The sequence below is a fragment of the Lathyrus oleraceus genome, chromosome 5, assembly GCF_024323335.1.
Source record: "Lathyrus oleraceus cultivar Zhongwan6 chromosome 5, CAAS_Psat_ZW6_1.0, whole genome shotgun sequence".
Lineage (NCBI taxonomy): Eukaryota > Viridiplantae > Streptophyta > Magnoliopsida > Fabales > Fabaceae > Lathyrus > Lathyrus oleraceus.
In genome coordinates this window covers 575,684,835-575,712,302 of record NC_066583.1, presented here as the reverse complement: position 1 = coordinate 575,712,302, position 27,468 = coordinate 575,684,835, and the positions used below count along the sequence as shown (strand labels likewise).

General features: G+C 38.9%; 1 protein-coding gene across 1 annotated transcript; it reads left to right on the top strand.

The window, feature by feature from the left end:
* The first annotated feature begins 13,376 nt into the window (after positions 1-13,376).
* Positions 13,377-26,854, top strand: LOC127086593 (nucleobase-ascorbate transporter 12). Its single transcript, XM_051027375.1, has 10 exons — positions 13,377-14,152; positions 14,436-14,533; positions 14,610-14,780; positions 15,102-15,202; positions 21,464-21,599; positions 21,688-21,738; positions 21,855-22,142; positions 23,732-23,966; positions 24,802-25,088; positions 26,279-26,854. The coding sequence occupies exons 1-10, from the start codon at positions 13,687-13,689 to the stop codon at positions 26,498-26,500; spliced, it is 2,055 nt and encodes a 684-aa protein (XP_050883332.1). The 5' UTR covers positions 13,377-13,686; the 3' UTR covers positions 26,501-26,854.
* Positions 26,855-27,468: the final 614 nt, after the last annotated feature.

Genomic DNA, 27,468 nt, shown 5'->3' with positions numbered 1-27,468 from the left:
AATTTTTGTAGAATTTTTGGATCCATTTCCAATTTGTTTGAGATTTTCTTTGCTGGTTGGTCATAATTGGACTTTTGATGAGTGTTGAACTTTCATGATTTGTGAAATTCTTGTGCCTTATCATATGAGCTTGAAATTTTACACATGTTTTCTAGACACATTGAAGTTTGTCTTGACTTTGGTTTGAGTCATTTATCACATGTCATCTCTGTTTTAGGATTGCCTTAAGTTGATGTATCAATTTGTGCTTCCTTTGAGCTTGTTAATGCTTACCTTGACTTAGTGAATTTCTTTGACATGCTTATACTTATCCAAATGCCATGATTTTTGGTGTGTAGATCATCTGATGTGTCCTGTTTAGCCATGATTTTTATTGAGAATTATTGAGTTATTCTGGAATTAATATGCCTTTGATCATTCTGTTGCTTCTATGTGGTTTCAACTTGCCTATCTTGACACATTTTGATTATGAAATTCTTTTGATGAATGATATTGACATGAGACCACTTGGATGATGTTCTAATTTGATTAATCTTGATTCTTGTCAATTTTCATGTTCTGTTTTGAATTATTTCCCCCCTTTGACCCTAGGCTTTGTCCTAGTGGTTTGCTTCTCATGTTTGGAGCTTTGTTTCAGGTCGCACATGCAAGTTACACGATTGATGATGCCTCATATTGAGAGCATTTGATATTTGCTTTTAAGTACTAATCTGTGTTTTGTAGGTTGATGTTGATTCAATTGGGATTGACTTGTGGCTTATGCCTTTACTTATATTGGTTGTCTGTTGCATTAACTGTTGGTTGTTTATCTGAGTTGTATACTGATTTGTTTGATGTTTCCACAGGTACATTAGTTGCTTAAGTTCATTTTGAACTTGCTTGGTTGCTTAACCAATTAGGTATAACCTCTCTTCTTCATGTAGTTTGGAAGACCTGGCTTGTTACTTGGCCAGGCACCTGTCTGAAGTCCTCCTTAAGAGGCAATGTTTGTGATTGTTTATCTTTGTCCCCAAGCAGGAAAAGTCCTTTGATAAGGCAATTGGTAGATAAAAGAGATGTGTAGTCCATCTCCTACTATTCTGTGTGTCTTCCATTTGCTCACATTACATGTTGTAGCATTGTGGATCTTAACCCAAGATCTATAGAGTCATTAACTTGTGGAGAGAGTTCCAACTTTCTGAACTCCCACACCTTCTATCATTCAATGCTCTCCCTGACCAGGGATAAGAGCAATGAGGCACACCCCTCATACCCTTTCATCTGCTTCACCTTAACTCTCAATGTTAAGGTTAAGAGCACCATTTACCCCATTCCAGTTGACTTTTAAGTCTAACCCTTGCTTGAGCCTAATTGCTTGTATATAGTGGGTGCTAACTGACTTTGTTTGATTGATTGCTTGATTCATCTGTACATGTTTACTTGTTTGCCTTTGTGCATTTGTCATCAGTAATTGCTCGTTATTGCATGATCATCATTTCATATCTTTGTGACATCTTTGTTTGTCCATTGAGGAATCAACTGTAAGTCCATTCATTGGCCATTGTTCCTATGATTTGGAAGGGATTGAGTGTAAGACCATTTCATTGGCCACTTATGTCCTCCTTGCTTATTGCTTGTGTTTATTTGTTGTATGTGAGGATGCAATTGTAAGTCCATGTTGTTGGCATTTGTACTCCTATGATCATCCTGTGGAGATTGGTATAAGTCCAGATAGATTGACATCTGATATCCATGTTTGGTTTTGCCTTGTGAGATTGGTATAAGTCCATTTATTGGCATCCGGTATCATTGTTTTGTTTTAGGAGATTGGTGTAAATCCATTGATTGGTATCCGGTATCCACCTTTGTTTGTGAGATTGGTATAAGTCCATTGATTGGCATCCGGTATCACCTTGCTTTTATTTGCTTATTTGTTTTGTTGCTTATTCCCAAGGACACACTTGAATCATCTTCTATATGATTTCAAGAGATAAACTTCTAGGAAGTTTTACACTCCTTCATCCACACCCTTTTTGTTTCTAAACCCCCTTTTCACTTGTTGACTTTTGAAACTTGTAAATACATATTGTGCAAACATTTTCATGTCTTTTCAAATTAGAAACCTGGACCCTAAGTCCTTGCTTGTCAAACTTCATTTTCATAACACTTCTTTCTGAATTGAATCTTAATCATACTTTGACCATCCTTTTGTGAATACTCATAATCAATTAACTTCACTCATTCAATTGTTTTGTGGCTTTGTCCATTGTTGATATGTTTTCATACATTAGCCATAGGTTTCAATTCTCATAGTGGTTGATGTAAATCTCACCATATCCTTAGTGAGTTGATTGTAAGTCTTCCATACTTATTATAGGGTTAACCCCTCACTAGTATGTTGAAGCTATCCTTGCATGGTGGATTGTTGTTCTTGGTTGAGTTTTCTCCCGTTGATAATGAAAAGCCTTAGTGCTCTTGTTTTAAAATGAACCCACTCATATTTTGGAAATCTTTTAGCTGAACTACGGCGTTTTGATCCTTACCTTTCATGGAAGGTACGTAGGCAACGGGTTCATCCGTTCAAACACAAAAATAATAACTTGTATATTCTTTTCTCGTCTTCCCAATCGTGTTTGCACAATATGTCATAAACAAATAAACATTTTTGTACAACAAGTGTGAAAAGGGCTCCCTAGGAGTACCTAGGACGTTTTGGGTGCCTAACACCTTCCCATTGCGTAATTAACCCATTACCCAGACTCTCTGATCTTTTTATTAGTTTTCTATGTGTAAAACTTCTTAGGCTTTTGTTCGCTTTTTAGCCAATCCTTTGGATAAATAAAAGTGCGGTGGCGACTCGATTCTTTGTATGCTTTGCTTTTGGTTTAATCAATAAATCATAAAGTGACGAATACACCGCTACAGAAAAGTGGCGACTCTGCTGGGGATAACATTAGACCTTCCCTGGTGGTTTTGCCTACTTTTCACCTTTGTTATATGATATTTGTTTATTTGTTATTTGACATATTTTTGTATAATTTGGGATAACTGTATTGATTGTAATGTTTGAGTTGCTTGATATACAATTGTTGTTTGCTTTGGTGATCTTTGTGAGATGAGTTATATACCCGAACTCGAGTGCACTCTAGGATAGGAGAATGGCATAGTCTTGTCGACTGGTGTGGAGTATTCCTTAGCCAATTGACTTGCGAGTCCATTCACTTGGTGGAGGTCATGTTGGATTAATAATGTCACACAAGTTATTTGTGGTTAGGCATTATTCTTTCAATCATGTGCCTTAGAAGCCAAGGACCGTAGTTTACCAAACCCATCTTGGCCTATTTTTAGGACGTAGTGCGGAGGTCGCTCAGATGTCAGTTCTGATGCGATTGTTACGCGATACTAAACTCATAAGAGTCTCTATTGAGAATATTTTTGGAATACGAGTATTCGTTCCTCCGATAATATCCGAAAGATGGGACGATGATTATGGGAACCTCTGGTAGAACATGTTCGGCATGTTTAAACCCTAGTACACTCCCTTTGGGTGGTTCTTAACCGAGACACCATGCTCGTGACTCTCAGCAAACCCGTGATTCATGGTTGAGTCGTTCAGACAACCTTAATATCAATGGAACTTGGGCGTTGATAAGGTGCAAACCATAATCCGCCAAAATGGATGATTGATATTAAGGATGTTAGAGCCGGTTCATGTACCGTTAATATCAACGGAACTTGGGTGTTGATAAGGTGAAAACCATAATCCACCAAAATGGATGATTGATATTAGGGATACAATGAGCTTTCCCATGACCTTTGTCTGGTGTGACTTGCTTGATCCTTGAGTGTGATTGTTGCATTCATGCATTCATGCATTCATCTGCATTAATGTCATCAGAAAAATCAGAAAATTTTCAAGGAACTTAAAAGGGTTTATTTGCAAAATTTTTAGACATGGAAAGACCGAAAAGGCATACAAAGAAGTACAGCTTTAGACAGCCTGATGTGAAAGAGTTAAGGAATCTGACATCTTATGTATTAGATCCCTTGGGTTTCAAAGCTCGCTATGGGAAGCTTCTGCCTCTGTTGACTACTCAGGTTGATGAGGGTTTGATGAGTACTCTGGCACAGTTTTATGATCCTCTGTATCATTGCTTCTCATTTCCGGACTTCCAGTTGTTGCCGACGCTTAAGGAGTATTCTCATCTTATTGGGATCCCGATTCTGGATCAGGTGCCGTTCAGTGGCCTAGAGAGTATTCCGACTGCTCGAGAGATTGCAGACTTGTTGCACATAGATGAAGCTTTGATTAAAGCTAATCTGACTACCAAAGGTGGAATTCAGGGTCTTCCTTCCGAGTTCCTCATTGCTCAAGCTACCGTTTATGGGAAGACCATGAGTGAGGATGCCTTTGAGGCTTTATTTGTGTTGCTTATCTATGGTTTGGTATTGTTCCCCAACATCGACAAATTTGTGGATGTGAACGCCATTAGGATCTTCTCAATTCTTAATCCCGTTCCGACTCTGTTGGGTGATACCTATGTCTCTTTGCATCTGAGGAATGCAAAGGGTGGAGGAGTTATCGTGTGCTGTCTGCCTTTGCTGTACAAGTGGTTTATTTCGCACTTGCCGCAGACGCTTGCTTTCAAGGAGAATAAGGGATGTCTACGGTGGTCTCAGAGACTCATGTCTCTCACTAATGACGATATCTCTTGGTATGATCGCATGTATGATACTGTGCAGATCATTGACTACTGTGGTGAATTCCCTAATGTGCCTCTTCTTGGTACATGTGGTGGGATCAGCTACAATCCTATTCTAGCACGTCGTCAGCTTGGGTTCCCCCTAAAGGATAAACCTCATAACATTCTGTTAGAAGGTGTGTTCTTTCAGGAGGGTAAAGATCCCCAAGGCCTGAAAGCTAGATTTGTCCGCGCCTGGCGCCAGATCTGCAAGAAGAGTAGGAATGAGTTGGGTCCGAAGAACTGCATTGCTTTGGAGCCATACACCTCTTGGGTCAGACAGAGAGTTGTTGTATACCTTATGACATACGATCATCCGAGACCTACACCGTTGGATGTGTCTGGGCCTTCAACCCTCCCCACCAAAGATGTAAAGGAGTTGAGAGAAGAAGACCTTTCACGTGCTTGGATCCGTGAAAGAGAAGAGTTGCTTCATCAGTTGAAGGAGAAAGACGCTCTGATTGAGTTTCTCGAGCATCAGGTGATCGACGATCCGAATGATACTTTGACCTCTCTGCTTCCTCAGTCTTCCAAGTTATGGAAGAGGAAGTATGATCAGCTTGCAAAGGAGAAAGCGGATATGGAAGCTGCCTATGAGAGAGAGATCAAGAAGCTGTGTGTTTCTCGTCTTCCAGCATCCCGAGCTTCTAGGGATCCATAGGATGTTTATTTTCCTTTTCCCTTTGTAATATGATCAAAAATGTTGTACTTCTTTGTTCTGATTATATTTGATGAGATATTTTCCATATGTTATTAAATGTTTTAAATACTCAAAATTGCAAATAAATGCCCTAAGGGTTCCTTGAAAATAAAACTAAGCATATGCACAAACATCGCATGCATCATTTTGCATAAGCAGGTGTCGTTCTTGGTCTTCTTGTCTGTGGCCTAACTCTGTGCTCTTCATTTATTTTGAAGACAAGCTGACTCACCGGTACTATACAAGAGCCAATTCTGCCAGAGTAATGGATCAATTGGAACAAGAGAACCGTGAGTTAAAGGAAGAGGTCGCTCGTCTGAGTGCTTTGATTGAGCAATTTCTGTCTGCTCAGAACCAACCCTCTCCACCTCCTGCAACTCCTCCCCAGAGGACTGTTATATTAGAAGTCGTCGCTCCGACTGTGCCAGCTGCTAGTGCTCATTTTGTGCCTAATGCCATGCCAGTCGGGTTTCCTTGGGGTATGCCTTCAGGTTTCATGCCTGATATTCCTGCCCTAACTTTTGCTCACATGCCGACATCTAGCCCGGTCCCTGTTGCTGCTCCTCCCGTCGTGCATACCATGCCTAGGGTAGACGACACCATCTATCATTCTGAGCCGTTTGAGGGCCCAGATGTTAATGAGAAGATGGAGGCTATGAACGACCAATTCCTTGAGCTGAGAAAGGAATTGAAGACCCTCCGAGGGAAAGATCTGTTTGGCAAGTCCGCTGCTGAGCTTTGCCTTGTTCCCGGTGTTAAATTTCCAATCAAGTTCAAAGTGCCTGACTTTGAAAAATATAAGGGGAACACCTGCCCTCTTGCTCATCTGGTCATGTACGCCAGAAAGATGTCTACTCAAACAGATAACGATCAACTGTTGATCCATTATTTCCAGGATAGTTTGTCGGGTACGGCTCTTCGTTGGTATATGAGCCTTGATAGCGCAAACATCCGATCCTTCAATGATCTTGGCGAAGCCTTCGTCAAGCAATATAAATACAATGTTGATATGGCGCCTGACCGTGATCAACTCAGGGCCATGTCTCAGAAGGATAAAGAGACATTCAAGGAGTACGCCCAGAGGTGGCGAGAGTTGGCTGCTCAGATTACTCCTCCGCTGGAACAGAAAGAGATGACTAAGATCTTTTTGAAGACTCTTAGCTCATTCTATTATGAGTGGATGGTTGCAAGTGCTCCCTCTGATTTCACCGAGATGGTGAACATGGGGATGCGACTGGAGGAAGGCGTCCGTGAGGGATGGTTGTCTAAAGATGAAGGCTCTTCTAAACGGTATGGGGCGTTTAAGAAGAAAGATGGGGAGGCACATGCTGTGCAATCTCATGTTAAATCCAAGAGACCCTCTGATAAGAGGAAGCCAGTACGTCATCAGCACCAGGTGGCTAGTATAGCACCTGTTTTCCGGGACAATTATCAGCATCAGCAACACAATCAGCAACAATCTTCTCAACAGTATCGTCAGCAGCAACAGCGTCCACAGCAACAGGCTTACCAGCCTCGTGGTAGCACCAGTAATCAGGCCAATGTGAATTATGATAGGAAGAAGATCAGTTTTGATCCGATTCCCATGTCTTATGCAGAGTTGTATCCCTCTTTAATAGAGCGGAAACTGATTACTCCAAGAGATCCTCCGGCTATACCGGTCAACCCTCAGTGGTGGTATAAGCCTGACCTGCACTGTGTCTATCATTCTGGCGCTCCGGGCCATGATGTAGAGAACTGTTTTCAGCTGAAGACTAAGGTTCAGGACCTTATGCGGTGCGGCATACTGAGCTTCGAGGACTCAGGCCCCAACGTTACAAAGAACCCATTGCCCGAGCATGAGAAATCTGTGAATATGGTCCAGGGGTGCCCTGGAAAGTACAAAGTCAAATATGTCAGTCATATTCGACAGTCATTGGTCGAGTTGCATCGTCTTCTGTGCGAATATAGTCATATGGAGCATGACCATGACAGGTGCCGCATCTGTTCTGTTAATAGACTGGGGTGTCGCCAAGTGCGGAGAGAGCTTCAAGAGCTGCTAGATGAAGGTACCATTGAGATTCTGCAGAATCGCAATGTTGATGAAGATGAACCAGAGGTCAATGTTATATCTCCTATGTTCAAACTGCCTGAGCCTGTTGTCATCCGTTATGATGGCAGCAAGCCGAAGGTCTCTCCTTCATTAGTAATCAAGCCTGCAGGCCCTGTGCCTTATTCCTCTGACAGAGTTGTTCCGTTCAAATACAATCCCATTGCTGTGGGAGATGGGAAGGAAGTGTCGTTGTCGTCAACTTCTGTTACCAACATTGCTGATGTTAGCGGGTTGACCCAGAGTGGTCGTGTGTTTTCTGCTCCTAAGCCTCAGGCTAGAGCTGTTGCTTCTGATTCCGTTGAGCGTCCGGTTGGGACGGCTGTTAATGTTCAGAATCCGACACCTGTTGCCAAACCCTCCTCTATACAAAAGACTCCTGTTTCTTCTGTTGGCCCGAGTGGCGTTGTGAACGAAGAATGTGATGAGATGCTGAGGCTCATCAAAAAGAGTGAGTACAATGTTGTAGACCAGCTTCTACAAACGCCATCCAAAATCTCCGTACTATCTTTGCTGCTGAATTCAGAACCCCATAGGGAGGCTCTGCAGAAAGTTTTGGATCTGGCTTATGTTGATCATGACGTCACCATAGAACAGTTTGACAGTATTGTTGCAAACATCACTGCTTGCAACACCCTGAGTTTCTGTGACGCTGATCTCCCTGAGGAGGGAAGAGACCACAACATGGCTTTACACATCTCTATGAACTGCAAATCTGATGCCATGTCCAACGTGCTGGTGGACACTGGATCATCTTTGAATGTATTGCCAAAGACCACACTCGCTAGATTGTCATATCAGGGTTCTCCTATGAGACAGAGTGGTGTTGTTGTGAAGGCTTTTGATGGGTCGCGTAAGACTGTGATTGGGGAAGTTGATCTCCCAATCAAGATTGGACCAAGTGATTTCCAGGTTACCTTCCAGGTAATGGACATCCACCCATCATACAGCTGTCTCCTTGGTAGACCATGGATTCACGAGGCTGGCGCCGTGACATCCACCCTACACCAGAAGCTGAAATTTGTGAAGAACAAGAAACTGGTTGTGGTAGGGGGAGAAAAGGCTCTCCTGGTTAGCCACTTGTCTTCTTTCTCGTATATTGACGCTGAGGATGAAGTTGGAACGCCTTTCCAAACTTTATCTATTGATGAACCAATTGAGAAGAAGTCTCCTTCATTTTCTTCCTACAAAGATGCGAAATTGGCCATTGAATGTGGTGCAGTTGCGGGTTTGGGGAAGATGATTGAGCTTGAAGACAATAGATCCCGGGCTGGCATTGGCTATTCTTTTGGGACATTCAACGAGCAAGGTTTGTTCAAGAGCGGAGGTTTCATCCACGCTGACCAATCTGAAGAGGCTGTTGCTATCTTGGAAGAGGATGCAGAGGACTTGAGCAACTTCATCATACCTGGTGGTGTCTGCCACAATTGGGTCGTTGTAGATGTTCCTACAGTCATCCATAGATTAGAGTAATGATTCACTTTGTTTAAAACCCTTCTCCCATGCCAAAAGGATAAGTGATGACATTGTTGGCAGCATTTATACGATGATATTTCATTCAATTAATGCATTGTTAAACATTTGTTTTTCCATTTGTTTTCACTTTTTGCTTTTTGCATGAAATAAATGATCACAAAAAACCCATAAAAACAAGAATAAAAGCAACATTTTTCATCTGCATAATGATTTGTTTGTTTAAATTCTAAAGTTTTTCATTAACCAAAATCATTATGCAGGTTGATTCTAAAACCCATTGAACATAATGATCCAACGCCATCTCCCAATTTTGAATTCCCTGTATTCGAGGCAGAGGAAGATGATGTTGAAAGGATTCCTGATGAGATTACCCGTCTCCTTGAGCACGAGAAGAAGATCATTCAGCCGCACCTTGAAGATCTGGAAACAGTCAACTTGGGGTCTGAGGTTTGTGTTCGTATGGTGAAGATTGGGGCACTTCTTGAAGAGTCTGTCAAGAAGAGATTGATTGAGTTGCTACAAGAATATTCCGATATCTTTGCTTGGTCATATGAAGACATGCCAGGTCTAGATACAGATATTGTGCAACATTTCCTACCTTTGAAGCCTGAGTGTGTGCCTGTGAAGCAGAAGCTCAGAAGAACTCATCCAGATATGGCAGTGAAGATCAAAGAGGAAGTTCAGAAGCAAATTGATGCGGGGTTTCTGGTGACTTCTACATATCCTCAATGGGTGGCCAATATTGTGCCTGTGCCTAAGAAGGACGGAAAAGTCCGTATGTGTGTTGATTACAGAAATTTGAATAAGGCTAGTCCTAAAGATGATTTTCCTCTACCACACATTGACATGTTGGTAGACAACACAGCTAAATTCAAAGTTTTTTCCTTTATGGACGGATTTTCCGGTTATAATCAAATCAAGATGGCACCCGAAGATATGGAGAAGACAACATTCATCACACCTTGGGGAACATTCTGTTATCGAGTGATGCCCTTCGGTCTGAGGAACGCCGGAGCCACGTACCAACGTGCTATGACTACCTTGTTTCATGATATGATGCACAAGGAGATAGAGGTCTATGTTGATGACATGATTGCTAAGTCCCGAACGGAAGTTGAACATGTTGAGCATTTGTTGAAGCTTTTTCAGCGTTTGAGGAAGTTTAGACTTCGTCTGAATCCGAACAAATGTACATTTGGGGTCCGTTCCGGCAAGTTGTTGGGTTTTGTTGTCAGCGAGAGAGGTATTGAAGTTGATCCTGCAAAGGTCAAAGCGATACAAGAGATGCCTAACACCTTCCCATTGCGTAATTAACCCCTTACCCAGACTCTCTGATCTTTTTATTAGTTTTCTATGTGTAAAACTTCTTAGGATTTTGTTCGCTTTTTAACCAATCCTTTGGATAAATAAAAGTGCGGTGGCGACTCGATTCTTTGTATGCTTTGCTTTTGGTTTAATCAATAAATCATAAAGTGACGAATACACCGCTACAGTAAGGTACAGTGTACTTGAGTAGAATACAAAATATGGTAAGGTACCATGGGCTTAAGTGATTTTGGGCATATTATAAGATATGGGCCAAAATACACTTAAGTGGGCTTTTTAGCTTGAAGCCCACACAAGTGGTTCTATAAATAGAACCCTTGTGCAGAAGCATTGATTGCGGTTGCATTTTTTTCGTTCTCTCTCTCTCTCTCTCTCACTCAAAGCCTTCATTCGTACCAGCTAGCACTGTGATTGAAGGAATCCGTTCGTGTGGACTGAGTAGAGACGTTGTCATCGTTCAACGTTCGTGATCGCTCCGTGGATCTGCATCAAAGGTTTTGATCGTCACAAGAGATCTGCACCAAAGGTTTCAGTCGTCACAAGAGGTAAATATTCTATCACTGATCATGACCATTCGTAAGGATCTCTAAAGGAGAAAATTTTAATTTCCGTTGCGCTTTGGGTCGCAATTCTCCTTCACCTACAACAACCATGACAACGGGTGACATGATCCTCCTTCTACCCGTGTCTATTGCATTAGACATATTGCACAAAACTTCATGCGTGCAATAAAAGATAAGAATCTTCGCAAGAAGGTGGTGAATGATGGGTACGCTCTAACTCAACCGTCATTTCAATATTATCGTGATGAAAGTAGACTATCTCATGAAGACGCGGGAAGATGGCTGAATAACATACCCGTAGAGCAGTGGACAAGGGCATTTGACGGAGGTTGTCGATGGGGTCACATGACAACAAACCTTATGGAATGCATGAACGGGGTATTCAAAGGAATTAGAAATCTGTCAATAACTGCCTTAGTAAGATCGACCTATTATATGTTGACTTCTACGTTCGCAACTAGAGGTGAAAGACGAAGTGCAGTGTTAATGTCTGGGCAAGTATCTAGTGAGTGTTGCATGGAAGTCATGAAAGAGGAGAGCATCAAAGCTAGCACACACGTTGTAACAGTGTTTGACCGTCATAGGCAGAATTTCAGCGTCCAGGAAACAATGGACCACAACGAGGGGAAACCAAATTTAGCATATGCTGTTAGACTAAACAGAAGTTGGTTTGACTGTGGAAAATTCCAGGCATTCCGCATTCCTTGCTCCCATGTCATTGCAGCATGCGCATATACTCGTCAGGACGCTTACAACCATTTATCTGATGTTTACAAGGCCGTCACCGTCATGAATGTATATATAAAAGCTTCTCGGTGTTACCAATAGAGGAATACTGGCCTCCATACGAAGATGATATAGTTTGGCATAATGACGAGATGCGTAGAAAGAAAAAGGAAGGCCAAACAACACATGTATCATGACAGAAATGGATTCGACAAATAAAATGATAAGATTATGTAGTATCTGTTGTCAACTAAGACACAACAAGAACAACTGTCCCAATCGAGGAGCATCATCTAGGTCATAAGCTTTTTGTAACATTGTATTTATGTAACCTTCAATTATTATATATCATAAAGTTTTTGTTACAACGAGGTTCACAACAAACATCAGTACAAAATAATCTAACTGAAAACAGAAATATTTCTAACTGATTACAACAATCAAAGTGATGTCATCTCGACCGAACATCATTTCCCTAGCATCCTTATCAATTTTCATTCGCACCAACCAAATATACTGTCGAGTCTCTCAATACTTCTAATTTTTTTCCCTTCTGGTATTTTCCCATCTAACCAACGAACCAACGCTCTCTTCAGTTGATCGAACATAGTGATGTTCCAGAAGAGCATCAACATCTGAGGTTTGTCTATCGTATAAATCACATTTCCGTATCGGCGACGAACACCAAACATGATTTCCAAATGATGAAATGAGATGTGGAAAAATGATTCACACAACACATCTACTTATAACAAAAAAATTGCATTTTACACTGAGGTGCCAATCCAATTGGCGCCTCCTTTGTAAAAATACACATGGCGCCAATTGGATTGGCTGTACCACGTGCCCTAGCCAATCCAATTGACGCCTCCACTCTATTTTTAAGAGGAGACGCTAATTGGATTGACGTCTCCTCCTAAAAGTGGGGTACTTTGAGATTTTTTTTTTGAAATCAGGGTTATTTTGGAATTTTTCTTGAAAAATTGAGTTATTTTGGTAAAAAATTCACACATTATTTATATATATATATATATATATATATATATATATATATATATATATATATATATATATATATATATATATATATATATAAAAGATAATATAATTAACTTGCTTTCAGTTAGGATTGAATTGCGAAGAGTCATTGGTTGCACTTGAAACTTGAAAATCTTATACTCGTTAAAAGGATATTTCTCGTGCACTAAAAAGATTTTGAGATTATGTTTGGATACGCTAAAATGAATGGAGTATAATTGAGCGGAACATAGTGAAATTGAGCGGAGCGGGACGAGATGGAATAAATATGTCATTTCATTGTTTGAGTATTTCATAACGGAATAGAGCAATTTTCTCATTCCGTCCAAATCGGAGGGTATAAAAAGTGATGGAAAGTGATGAAATAAGATGAAATGCATGACTTCTCTTTCTCTCCCCTCTAAATCGCCAAACAAAGCCTAAATGTTACATTGAATTATAAATTTTTTAATTATTAAAAAAAATCTTATAAAAATTAGAATAAAATGTGATAAAATTTAATTTATTAAATAGTTCATCAAAACTATTACTTTTTTTTAATACCACAATATTTTCTTAAAAGCAAATTTTTTAATTGAATACAACAAGATTTTACCTTCCATGAAAGAATTATATCATTTTAATTGAATATTACGAAGTATCCGAATTAAATAAGAGTTTTAATAAACAAAATCGATCATATCTTTTATTTTAAATCCTAATTAAACACAGGTCTATTTTTGTTATGCACACACTGTTACAGTATATTTTGTTTCCAGTTTTACAAGAGTTACCACTATCACAGAGTAGAACAGAAACTCATGGAGAATAACAACCCAAAAACGATATAGAAAAATGAAAATGAAAACAAATCCATCAAATTAGTTAAAATATCCGTCATTGCCACTTCCGTTCCCACTGTCACTAACCACATTTTCGCGCTCTCTTTCATTGCACTGCCGACGTGTTCTCTCTTCCGATAGTGTGAAATAAAACCCTAAACCTCCACTCCCTCACTCAGATCTGTGACAGTTGAAGCTATCATGCGCTGATAGGTTCATTTCACCAATGTCCGAACCCGATCCCAAACCTCGCCAACGCTCGGTACAATGGTCACCGGCGACGACGCCGGAAAGTAAACCGATTCCACCTTCCTCATGGGCGAAGAAAACTGGTTTCAAGCCGAAATTCTCCGGTGAGACCAATGCCGGTGATTCTGGTCAGATAAGCTTGCCGATTAAGTCTAAAGAGCCTGACGTGAATTCGGATCTTGAAGCAGGCCGTGTTAGAGCTACTCCACCGGCCTTAAACGGCGTGGCGAAAGTTCTACCTTCTAAGGATTTGGTAGTGAAGAAACGGAAAGACTCTGATGGAGTTCCAAGTATCAATGGTCAGACGAATGCGGAATTGCCGGTTCGGAGAACAGCGAGGAGTGATGAAGTTGTTGGTTCCTTGCCACAGATTGTCGATGACGATGAATTTGTGTCGAGACATTCACATATGAAGTATGAGCTAAGAGACTCACCTGGTTTAGGTAAAGACAATAATAGTAATACTAATAGCGAAGATTTTATAAAACTGTCTACATAGGTACTGCGACACCGATTGTGGTCGTCGCGGTGTGTATTAACCACAATTTGCTTAACATAAAAACCGAGAATAACTGTATCAATATTGACACCTGCGTTTTGTCGCGGCCGTTTTTGCTGTCGTGGACCATTTTTTAAAACCTTGCTAATAGTATAATACATGCATATGTTTTCACTTTGGTTAAGAATCTTGATTCATGCTGATGAATTTTTGTTTTATTTCATCAGTTCCCATTGGTGTATATGGTATTCAGCATTACATTTCTATAATAGGTTCGTTGATTCTCATTCCACTCGTCATTGTTCCTGCCATGGGAGGTACTCATGTGAGTGATTTCATTTTTTTTGATTCATTTATTTTATTATGTGAATACTGTTTTCTGATCGAGTTAGTTGCTATAGGAGGATACTTCTGCAGTGGTATCTACTGTGCTTTTCGTGTCTGGAGTGACTACACTCTTGCATACTATTTTTGGGTCTAGGTTGCCCTTGATACAAGGGCCTTCTTTTGTTTATCTGGCTCCAGTTTTGGCAATCATCAACTCACCTGAATTTCAAGGATTAAATGGAAATGTATGTATTTCTTAACTATGTTTTACGTGATTTTAATTGTTGGCTACACCGTTGTTCAATTTAAATGGTTTCCCTTGTTCCCCAGGAGTTTCAATTACTAATGAAATGTTTGTGTTTCTTCTTTTTTATGTTTCTGAAAATGTCTATGTTAGTTGTTGTCCACATTCTTGTTCCAAATAACCGGCATTTTTGGTTTTATTAATGGTTTTGTTGTTAGTTGTTCGTGATATGTTACGGGTTTTGAAATGTACGCTTTAATCTTCTTTGATGAAATAATTGAAACTAAGATTGCTGCTGATAATGTTCTATATCAATTTTCAGAAATTCAAACATATAATGAAGGAGCTGCAGGGGGCTATAATTATTGGATCTGCTTTTCAAACTTTCCTTGGATATACCGGACTTATGTCCCTGTTAGTAAGGTATGCTTTTGAAAATTTTCACGTGTATTTTTTTTTTTGCCTTTAAGACATGCTTCATTGTTTCATCAAGCAACAATTATTCGTGTGGATTGAGGCAATACATAATAGTGTAGGTAACTTCTAATTGTCGAGAAATTCAAGTAAAAGTATAGCAGATAATGCAGTTAAGAAGAACTGAGTTAGTAGCACAACAGGGAAATAAGTATTGCATAGTACTTTAGAGCATGTTATATGTTTCCGGTCATCTATTTGAATTTTTGAAAGGAAATTGTTGTTTCTCTTTAATTATTTTTATTTAAACATAATCTTTAATGAATAATGCCTATAATTAATAGTTGGTTGGTTGGTTGGACAACTTTCCGATAGCATCTAGGAGATCAAGTTTAAGAAGCCGAGAGCATTCTTACATGCAAATGTGCCTGTGCCTTGTTTAATTATTTTTAAAAATTAATATTTAAAATAAATAAGTGTAGCATAATTGAGTACAATTTTTCCACTTGGTAATAGTTATGTGTAGTATGCTATTCCTTTCAATTTATGTTTGGACAGCACATAGCTAGTTCGGTTTTGTATGTGTAATGAGGAGGAGTATTTTGTTTTCTTCGATAATGTCATAGTCAACATTTTTTAAAATTTCGTTGCCTAGAGTGAATATTTATAAATTATATGGATTTTGTTGAATAGTTGTGGAAGATTAATTACAGTAGAAACCTATATGTGGGACGTTTTAGAGGTTGGTAGCAGTGAGTAGGATGGTGTTTATGATTCCCTGGCCTCAGCTTTGAGTGTTTTCCACTCCAAACTCACCTTAATGATTCGACAATGTCATAGTCAACATTTGTTGATATATCGATGCCTAGAATGAATATTTATCAAATATATGGATTGTGTTGAACATCCATGGAAAATTAATTACAGTAGAACCCAACTGTTTGTGGAATGTTTTAGAAGGTGGTAGCAGTGAGGAGGGTGGTGTTTAGGTTCCCCTGGCATCTGCTTTGAGTGTCTTCCACTTCAAAGTTCAAACCCACCTTAATGATTCTTCCAAACACCGGAGGAAATAGTCCTCCACCCCTGTTCATCTAGTATCCAGACTGTGTTCAAAACTGGATTTCTTATGCCAATGTTGGTCCGAATTCTGTGAGGATTAAACTATTTGCATGTTATATGTCTCTGTAGAAATATGTAAAATTTTATATATTTTTGTAAAGAATACATAAGAGGTATTTATAGACTATAAATCTATCTAAATAAGGGAATGATAATTATTCTCCTTATAACCTATAAATGCTAATCAAGTCATAATGAGCTGTATGATATTCAACATATTCTAATAATAATAATAATAATAATACTAATATTAAAACACTCCCCCTCAAGTTGGGGAATGGATATCTATCATCCCCAGCTTGCACGTAAGATCCCCCAGCTTGCACGTAAGATCTCGAAACCGCTCCAAGGGAAGTCCTTTGGTGAGCACATCAACTAATTGAAGTCCTGATGGGACATACTGTGTAGAAATAAGACCACTATCCAATTTCTCTTTGATGAAGTGTCGGTCTATCTCTATATGCTTTGTTCTGTCGTGTTGGACCGGATTGTGAGCAATACTAATGGCAGACTTATTATCGCAGAAAAGTCTCATAGGAGCTTCATACTTTATTTTCAAGTCATCTAGAATGATCTTCATCCATAACAATTCACAAACTCCTTGAGCCATGGCTCTAAATTCTGCGTCTGCACTTGATCTGGAAACTACATTCTGTTTCTTGCTCCTCCATGTCACTAAATTTCCACCTAGGAACATACAATATCCAGTGGTGGATCTCCTGTCAACAATCGATCCTGCATAATCTGCATCAGTATAAACCTCCATAGACAACTGCTCACTTTTCTTGAACAGTAGCCTCTTCCTGGGCTCATCTTTAGATCCTGCAAGATTCTATCCACGGCCTGTAAGTGCCTCTCCTGAGGGTCATGCATGAATTGACTGACAACACTAACCGAATAAGCTATGTCAGGCCTGGTGTGAGATAGATAAATGAGCTTTCCCTCAAGTCTCTAGTATTGAGCTTTATCAACCCTTGGGCTTTCCTCATCACTCTCAATCCTGTGGTTTTGCTCTATAGGCACTCTGGTGGGTTTACAACCCAACTTGCCAGTCTCTTTGAGAAGGTCAAGGACATATTTTCTCTGAGAAATGAAAATGCCTTGTTTTGAGTATGCTACCTCCATACCTAGGAAATATTTCAACTTTCCAAGGTCCTTGATTTCAAACTGAGCTGCCAACTCCTTCCTCAAGTTCTTCTTCTCAAATTCATCATTACCTGCTCTGATCATATCGTCTACGTAGACTAACAAAAGAGTGAGTTTACCATTTTGAGCATGCATTATAAAGACAGTATGATCACCTTGGCTTTGTTTATAACCCAAGGACACCATAACATGAGTGAGCCTCCCAAACCAAGTCCGTGGAGATTGCTTGAGCCCATATATGGCCTTCTTTAACCTGCAAACCTTATTACTTCCTGAAGTAGGGTCATATCCGGGTGGGATCTCCATATACACCTCTTCCTCCAAATCTCCATGCAAGAAAGCATTTTTCACATCAAAGTGTTGCAACTCCCAATCAAAGTGAGCTGTTAAGGAAAGAATGATTCTTACGGTGTTCATTTTTGCTACTGGAGCAAATGTTTCTTCATAATCAATTCCATAGGTCTGGGTGTATCCCTTTGCAACTAGCCTCGCCTTATATCTGTCGAGTGTGCCGTCGGATCGGTATTTTACCGTATATATCCACCTGCAGCCTACTGGCCTCTTGTCTTTTGGCTTCTCAATAATATCCCAAGTCCCATTTTTCTCTAGTGCATGTATCTCTTCATTCACGGCTTGAATCCAGTTCTTATCCTTTAATGCTTCTTGTACTGATGCAGGGACTCTAATAGAGTCAATAGCTGAAATAAAACTCTGATGCTGCACAGAAAGCTTTTCAGTAGACATAAACTGGGATATAGGGTATTTGGTACAAGACCTTTTTTCTTTTCTCAAAGCAATAGGTAGGTCATCAAGCTTTGGCTCACAAGAATTACTAGGCTCAGGGTTAGGAACACTTACCTCAGGTTCAGACGATTGGACATGTTGGGGCAGAACGGGTTTACCTTTCCATCTTTTTCGCTGGAACTGTAACTTGTATCTGTCAACATTATTATGCACCGGTATTGGTACATCACCACCATCCTCATTAGGCATCAAGGGCTCCTGTATTACTGGAATAACATGAAGAACAGACAACTCAGGAGACGGCTCTGGGTCCTGTAATAGAGGAATAACTAGAAGGACCGACAACTCTGAAGACTCAGCTTCTTGATTATACTCCCCCTGAAGCTGAGGACTGGAATAAAAAGACTCAGATTCCTGGAAAGTAACATCCATGGATATATGGACACGACGACTAGGAGGATGATAACACTTGTACCCCTTCTTATCTGAAGCATATCCTATGAAGATACATTTAATAGCCCGAGGATCTAACTTACCCCGATGAGGACCATGAACATGGACAAAGGCAGAACAACCAAAGACACGATTCTGAAGACTTGACATAATGGGCACGGACGGAAAGAATCGAGTCAGGACCTGCACAGGACTAACACCAGATAACACCCTAGAAGGTAACCTATTGATTAAATAAGCAGAGGTCAAGACAGCTTCCCCCCAATAAAATTTAGGAACATTCATTTGAAAGCGTAATGCTCGGGTGATTTCAAGAAGATGACGATTTTTTGTTTCAGCAACCCCATTTTGTTGTGGAGTGTCAACATAAGTCAACTCATGAACAACACCATTAGTTTTGAGAAAATTGTGAAAATTTTGGTTTACATACTCCTTACCATTGTCTGACCGTAACCTTTTAATAGGTTTCCCAAACTGTGTTTTAACCATTTGAAAAAAGTTAACAAACAATTGATACACTTCAGACTTATCTTTCATAAGAAAAACCCATGTAACCCGAGTACAGTCATCAATAAAAGTAACATACCATTTTGCACCAGAAATATTGGAAATGGATGACGGCCCCCATACATCAGAATGAACAAGATCAAAGGGTTCGACACTCCTAGTATCACTAGGGGAATAGGTTGCTCGATGGGATTTGGCAAACTGGCACACATCACAATGAAAGGAATCAACAGACACTTTGGTAAATAAGTGAGGGAATAGAGACTCGAGCATGCGGAAAGGAGGATGTCCAAGACGCTTGTGTTGGAGCCATATTTGAGTATTTGCCCATGACTCTGAACCAGCCTGATGACACTTGCTTTCATTATGAGGCAGACAATATAACCCGTTCTGTTCCTCAGCAATTCCAATCGCCTTCCCTGTGGCAAGGTCCCGAAAAACACAATGAGAATGAAAAAAGGTTACAACACAGTTCAAGTCTTTAGTGAGTTTATGGATGGACAAAAGATTGTTAGAAAGCTTAGGAACATGAAGCACATGATTTAGGTGGAGAGATGGGCTTAGGCGGATATTACCAGATCCGACAATCGGGGTTTGGGACCCATTTGCAACGGTAATATGACGTTTATTAGGTAAAGGTGAATAAGAAGAGAGATATGACATATATGGAGTCATGTGATCAGTTGCACCGGAGTCAATAATCCATATATCTTTAGAACAAGAGGCATTTAAAGCTAAGAAGCTAGAGTTCTTACCAGTCATGGTCAGAGAACTAGTGTTAGAGAACTTACTTAAGGAGTCCATAAAGAGAAACAACCGTCTCGAGCCAGGAGAGGATCGAGATCTACTGTTAGGAGAGGATCGAAGGGCTGCCTGTGAGAAACACAAACAAAGATGACACCCAAACAATCAAGAAACAGCAAGAAAGCTGTCCTGAAAAACAGCAATGAAGGTGAAACCATCCGGATCTGCAACGGCGGTTGAGCGGTGCACGACGGCTGCCAAGTCACCGAGATCACTAGGGTTCCAAGAGAAAGGGAACCTTGACCAAGAAAAAGGGCCGTAATAAGAACGGCTAGTGTTTTGAGCGCGGAAGCAGAGCCCCTAGAATCGGGTGCTCTGATACCATGTAGAAATATGTAAAGTTTTATATATTTTTGTAAAGAATACATAAGAAGTATTTATAGACTATAAATCTATCTAAATAAGGGAATGGTAATTATTCTCCTTATAACCTATAAATGCTAATCAAGTCATAATGAGCTGTACAGGACAGCAGCTCATAATGAGCTGTATTACAACAGTCTCTAACTGTCAGAGTCACAGTAACTTATATGGATTGTATGGAACAGTCGGGGAAGATTAAAGAATGTAGAAACCAACTATATGTGGGAGGTTTTAGAGATTGTGGCAGTGAGGAAGATGGTATTTGTGTTTCCCTGCCTCTGCTTTGAGTGTTTTCCACACCAAACCCACCTTAATGATTCAATACTGTCATAGTCAATATCTGATGATATATTGCTGCCTAGAGTGAATATTTATAAATTATTTGGATTGTGTTGAACAGTTGTGAGAGACTAATTACAGTAGAAACCAACTAGGAGGTTTTAGAGGGTGGTAGCAGTGAGGAGGATGGTATTCAGGTTCCCTTGGCCTCTGCTTTGAGTGTTTTCCACTCCAAACCCACTTTAATGATTCTTCCAAACATGGGAGAAAATAGCTCTCCATCTAGTATCCAGACTATGTTCAAAAATGGGTTTCTTATGCCAATGTTGGTCCGATTTCTGTGAGGATTACACTATTTACATGTTCTAGGCCTCTAGCTGTCATAGCCACGCTAACTGATGTGGATTGTATTGAATAGTCATGGAAGATTAATTACAGTAGAAACCAACTGTGGGAGGTTTTAGAGGTTGGTATTCATGAAAAGGATGGTGTTTATTTAGGTTCCCCTGGCCTGCTTTGAGTGTTTTCCACTCCAAACCCACCTTAATGATTCTTCCAAATACTGGAGGAAATAGTCCTCCATCTCCCTCCATCTATCTATGTACTATTCAGACTGTTCAAATGGATTTCTTATGCTAATGTTGGGCCGATTCCTGTGAGGATTAAACTATTAACATGTTATAGGTCTCTAACTATCAGAGGCACAGTAACTTATTGTACCGACGTAAGTTGTATTTTTCATCCATCATGACAAGTGTCTCTAGATTTTTGACCCCCCATGTAATGATTGCTCACCATGATTTGATTACTTTTGTGAATGAAATAAAAGTAATATGTTTCTCGTGTCAATTTCAGGTTTATCAATCCTGTTGTTGTATCCCCAACCATTGCTGCAGTTGGACTTTCATTTTATGGTTATGGTTTTCCTCTAGTTGGCACATGTCTTGAGATTGGTGCAATACAGATCTTAGTAGTTATTGTTTTTTCTCTTGTAAGTTTCATGAATTCAAGTTCCTACTTTGTCTATGGTATTGATCATTGTACTGTGCTGACAATTCATTATACATTGCTTTCTGCAGTATCTTCGTAAACTATCTGTTTTTGGACACCGCATATTTCTTATATATGCAGTAAGTGTAACACCACAATATCCTTCTGAGTTACTCTTCAGTAATGAAAATAAATTTCTGTTGTAAGTGTAATGCCATTATATCCTTCTCAGTTTTTTTTGCTTCCTAATTTGCAGGTTCCTTTGGGTTTGGCAATTACATGGGCAGTTGCTTTCTTGCTGACTGAAGCTGGAGCCTACAACTACAAAGGGTGTGACGTAAACATACCTGCCTCAAATATGGTTTCAGAACACTGCAGAAAGCATATTTCAAGGATGAAACATTGTCGAATTGATACTTCTCACGCACTGAAATCATCCTCATGGTTTAAATTTCCCTATCCATTGCAATGGGGTACTCCTGTCTTCAACTGGAAATTGGCTGTTGTGATGTGCGTGGTTTCCTTAATCTCATCTGTGGATTCGGTTAGATTCTTGTCTTTTTTATTTCTTTCTATTTTGTTTCCTGGACTGCATTTATTTATCTTGATTCTGAATATGTTGGTAGTAACTTGATTGTATTTAATCGAGTAAAGACCATCTGCTGGATCTTTTGCATTCTGTATGATATGAATGCTGTATTGTATGTAAAAAGCTGTTCCATTTCTTACATATGTTCCAAGCTCAATAAAAAATATGACTTACAACAACAACAACCAAGCTATCCCACTAAGTGGGGTCGTCTACATGGATCAAATTATGATTTACACCTAACATAATATCTTTAATGAATGGTTTATATGATGAGTTAAGAAATATGAATACGATGTTTACTTAAAATCTACTGTCAGTGTCACTTCATGTTAACTGCAACACATGATATTGAAGATAAAAACTTCAGACTTAAGAGACTGGGGGCATGAATATAGTTCATATATCAGATCCAAATTTAAAAATGAGCTTTGCTATTTAGTACGGCGATGTTAACAATGAGATTCGACGAATAAGAGAACCGGCCTACCATACACAAAGCAGGGGTATTTCATGCAATTCTTCGGTTTGGTTTACCCATTTCTTCTTAAGTTTTAGCTTATTCCTTTAAAAATACAGGTTTCGAACCCGTCTTATTGTTTTCACCTGATCAAATGATATTTGTTATCAATGTTTTAATAAGTAATAACTGGCTCCATCATCAACCCGACAACGTCACAGGATCAAGGAGTCGGTGGTCAAACTAAAAAGTCACTCATTGAACCGCATGACTGACTCGGATAAAATTGGATGGCTCGGTCACATAATTTTGTCTTAATAATAAAGTTGCATAAGTATTAAGTCAGGTTTATAACCGGATGACCCGGTCTCTAAAAGCTCTAAAAAAAACTATTGACACCTAAAAAATGTCAAAAATATCCTTGAGTAAATAGATTTCCATGTCTATTAATTTTTTTAAAATTTTCTTTCTTTAACAGCGATAAAAGCATGATGATGAGATTTTTAATTTTTACTATGCTCTAAATTTTAATTTCTAGAATCTATTTTCTATTTTGAAGTTTTGTTAGTTTTTTTTTTTATTAAACAGCATAGTTTTGACTTTTAAGAAGAAAAAAAAGAGAACAGGCATTAACGCTCCGTTTACAAAACCCTGGGTTCATCGGTTTTTCCGGTTTTGACCGGTTTACGCCGGTTCCCACTGGTTTGATTACATGGCCGATCCAATAGCCAGCTCCGACCGGTTACCCCTCCGGCTCCCTGTTCAACCAGCTGTCCGAGCTGGTTTTTAAAACTGTTATATTTTCTGTTTAGGATAGTAATATAATTTCAGTCCATGTCATTGATTTTGTTATCCCTAAATGAGATTTCAGGTTTCAACGTTGCAAAAAGCAACTTGTGATTTTATTTATTTTAAAGATATTGTCTAGATCAGTCAAATAATAGAATTTAGTGATCTATGAAAAAGCTTAGCTATATGCTTTATCACAATTGGAATCATATTATCATTCTCTCTCCTCCCTCTGTATGCAGGATTATATAACCACTGTACTGTGTTGTTGATATTCATTTGTTTAACTTTATAGGTTGGCTCATATCACGCATCTTCATTATTGGTAGCATCCAGACCTCCAACTCCTGGAGTTCTTAGTCGCGGAATTGGTCTGGAAGGTCTTTGTAGTGTGTTGGCTGGTCTCTGGGGTACTGGAACTGGATCTGCGACTTTAACTGAAAATGTTCATACAATTGCTGTGACTAAAATGGGAAGCCGCGGAGCAGTTCAATTGGGTGCATGCCTTCTGATAGTGTTATCACTAGTGGGTAAGTATCTAATTATCATTCTGTTGTTGCATTTGCATCTACCTTTGTCGGTTCATCTTGTGATGAAGAGCTGTTGAACAAAATTAGTGTTTCTGAATATCCTTTGGAGATGAAAAACCAAAACCATTGCTGTAATATATCCTAGTATTAAATTTCAGAACAATTAACACAGTCAGTGTGTGTCCTATTTTTGTAGGCTTCCCAAAATTTGAGTTTTTTTCTTTTTTGTTCTTTATTCATTTTGAAGGATGCCTTTTTCTCCCTCCTAGTACTTCATTGCTTCATATTTCATCTGTCCAATAATAGTTTTATTAAAAAACTTATTATTGTGTTTTGTTTGATATTTACTGGACATAGACAGCTGCTATTCTACATCGCTGTACTTCATACATATAGCCACATGTTTAATCAGTGTGCTTTGTCTGCCTTTAAATTATTATATTTTTGGTTAAAACTTAACTGCAATGCCTGAAACTATATTTGCTATGATGGCATAAAATTTTGCCACAAGGCAAATAGTGTCTATGATGGAAGTGGATTGCAGATTATCAAATGCACTCTGCATGTTTCCCCATCAACATGTTTGGCATAGAAAAGTGGTTATACTAACAAGTTCATGGAACAAATAAGATTTTGATTTCTTGTGGCGGTTGGGTTTTTGGAACTTGATGATGAGTCATTGGATTTTAGGATATTCAGTTTATTCCTTGATTAGTTTATTGCAGCAGACTGCTGGCTTCTTTTGTGATGCACATTTATGTTTTTTTCATTCTCTCATCTATAGAATTTTGTTTTATATTGTAAATACACCATGTTTAAATTTACTATATAACAGGGAAGGTTGGAGGGTTCATTGCTTCAATTCCTGCAGTCATGGTTGCTGGTCTCCTATGCTTTATGTGGGCAATGCTTACAGCATTGGGCTTGTCCAATCTACGTTATAGTGAGGCTGGAAGCTCTCGCAATATCATCATAATTGGATTATCACTGTTCTTCTCTCTTTCCATACCTGCATATTTTCAACAATATGGCATCTCTCCAAATTCCAACATGTCAGTGCCAAGTTATTTTCAGCCTTACATTGTGGCTTCTCACGGGCCTTTCCAAAGCAAATATGGAGGGGTATGCTTCTCTGTCATTTCATTTATTATTGTGAATCTTATGCTTGACTTTGATGTCGTCAAATTCTGTGATTGAAATTTGCTAATTACTATAACACTTATGAAACACCGAGACCGGCATGAACACCGGACACGATACAAACACATTAGCATGGCTTAAGTCCAAAATATAGGACACCAACATGGAAATATATATAAAATGTTCCATAAAATTAGATATGAGCATCATTTATAAAAATATTTAAATTGAAAATCAAGATGACTGCCAAATGAGATGAAGAGCATAACAGATAAATTAGGAGACCAGAAAAAGGAAGCTGTGAAAGTAAGATGAAGGGCAGAGATGATAATGTGTGTATGAAATAAGAGTTGAGAACCTTTTAAAATGCCCAATTAAAGTACTATTATATTACTTTAAAAAGCCTTTTTGTTTCTAGTCCTTGCAAAAAAAAGTTTGTTCATTCTCATTGTAGCTGTGTACTTGTGTTTGATGAGTGTCAAAGAAGTGTTGGCAGCGCGTTGAAGGAAACCCAAAGTGTTTTTTTGGAAATCTTGTTGAGGAGTCTGGCATGTGTCGTTTGGATGGCGAAGGGTGGTTGGTGTGCGACGCGAGTTAAACACATGGACATTTCTATATCCAGGGGTTTTCATGCTTCATAGATAACACTTGCATAAATTTACAAAAAAAGAAACATCACACTTCCATTGGTTAGGGTTAGCCTATGAAAACTGCATCATGGCATATGCATGTCTATCTCCATGATTTTGTAAATGAATAGAAACCACCCTCATATTCAATAGTGAAATTTGTTGCTGCTATAAACTGTCAACTACTCTTGGCTTTTCATTTAGATTTCTGCTTGTATCATGTTTTTTTGAAAGCATCCTGGCATGTTGTTTCAGGGTTGATAAGCTAGTAACTAGCCACTGCTTATCGATTGTGTTAAGTAGATGTATGTTACTACTCTATATGGTAATATTACATAATGAATTCATGATGCAGTGGACTAGATGATAAACTTACACCGATAGTCATCCTAAACTCGTGGTTCCCTTGTTATTTTTAGCAGTTAGTTTTATAATATTATGGGCTCCTTAGTTCCATACTTAACTGATAAATGTATGTACTGTTGGTTGATGAGTCAGTTTTTCTCACTCTAAAAAGCACTTGTGGATACAATTCTTTTGCAGTTGAACTATATCCTGAACACGATATTTTCGCTGCACATGGTGATAGCTTTTCTCGTCGCTGTTATCTTGGATAATACTGTACCTGGCAGTAAGCAAGAACGTGGGGTATACGTTTGGTCGGAACCTGATGTTGCTAGAAGAGATCCTGCTATTACCAAAGACTATGGGTTGCCGTTGAGAGTTGGGCGGATTTTCAGATGGGTGAAGTGGGTTGGCCTGTGAACGACAGAGGTCTCATTTGCTGATCATTTTCAGTATAAGAATGTTGTCAACTGTCCAAGGTACAACTTGGTCTAGATCTCGTTTTGTCGAATGGGTAGTGTGATTGGGTGGTCATAGTTCCGAGTTATTAATTTGTGTACATCAAAATTCCAGAGGGGTCTAGTTGTGTTATAATTTATTAGATTAATTATTTATCTAGTTTTCATCCATTCATAATCTCCTGTTGGAGTTTTTTTAGGCAGGTTTTGGCAAATATCTTGGTCATGTATATATGAACATTATTAAACCTGCCGGACAGGGACCTGAAATTTTTTGTTAGTATATTTATTCCAATCAAACTGTCTTTTGTGCATAGGTGATATTGTTGCATGAATGCTTGAAAACTAGTCTTTGTTTGGTTTGTCATAATCTCCGTCGAAGAAATTACACACAATAAATATAATTTTAGGTAATGTTCACGCTCGAAATTGACATGTTCCATTAGACGAAAGAGCTTAGGATCAATCACAACCAATGTAACGTGTCAATCGCGACTTATCCTGTACCCTGTATGCTTTTTTAGGCAAGTCCAAAAATGTCTTTAATTTTTTGAAATACATTTTCAATCTTTCTTGCCTTGTATTCTTGAACCGCTTTAGTCTTTTTGCATTCACCAATAGCATGAACCAAATTTTTACAAAAGTTACAAAATTTTGGTAAATTTTCTTACTCAGAAAGAAAAACATGTCATTTCAACCAATATTTTATCATGAAGTGTACCTGATATGTCGATATCCAGTAAGATGTGTACATAATAACCAAAACTATCATAAAAAAAGTAGATTTATGTATGATATTATCCATGCAGATGGGTGTAGCAATTATTTATGTTATTTCATATATACGAGTACACACTTGAAAGTTAGTTTGGTGTTGCACATTCAGATTGAAATCCTTGCTCAAATTGAACAACTTGAGAAAACCTAGGT

Coding starts and splice junctions, on each gene's coding strand:
- LOC127086593 (XM_051027375.1), top strand. CDS start 13,687: ATGTCCGAACCCGATCCCAAACCTCGCCAACGCTCGGTACAATGGTCA. Junction 14,534..14,609: donor CTGCCATGGGAGGTACTCAT/GTGAGTGATTTC, acceptor TAGTTGCTATAG/GAGGATACTTCTGCAGTGGT. Junction 22,143..23,731: donor TAATCTCATCTGTGGATTCG/GTTAGATTCTTG, acceptor TTAACTTTATAG/GTTGGCTCATATCACGCATC.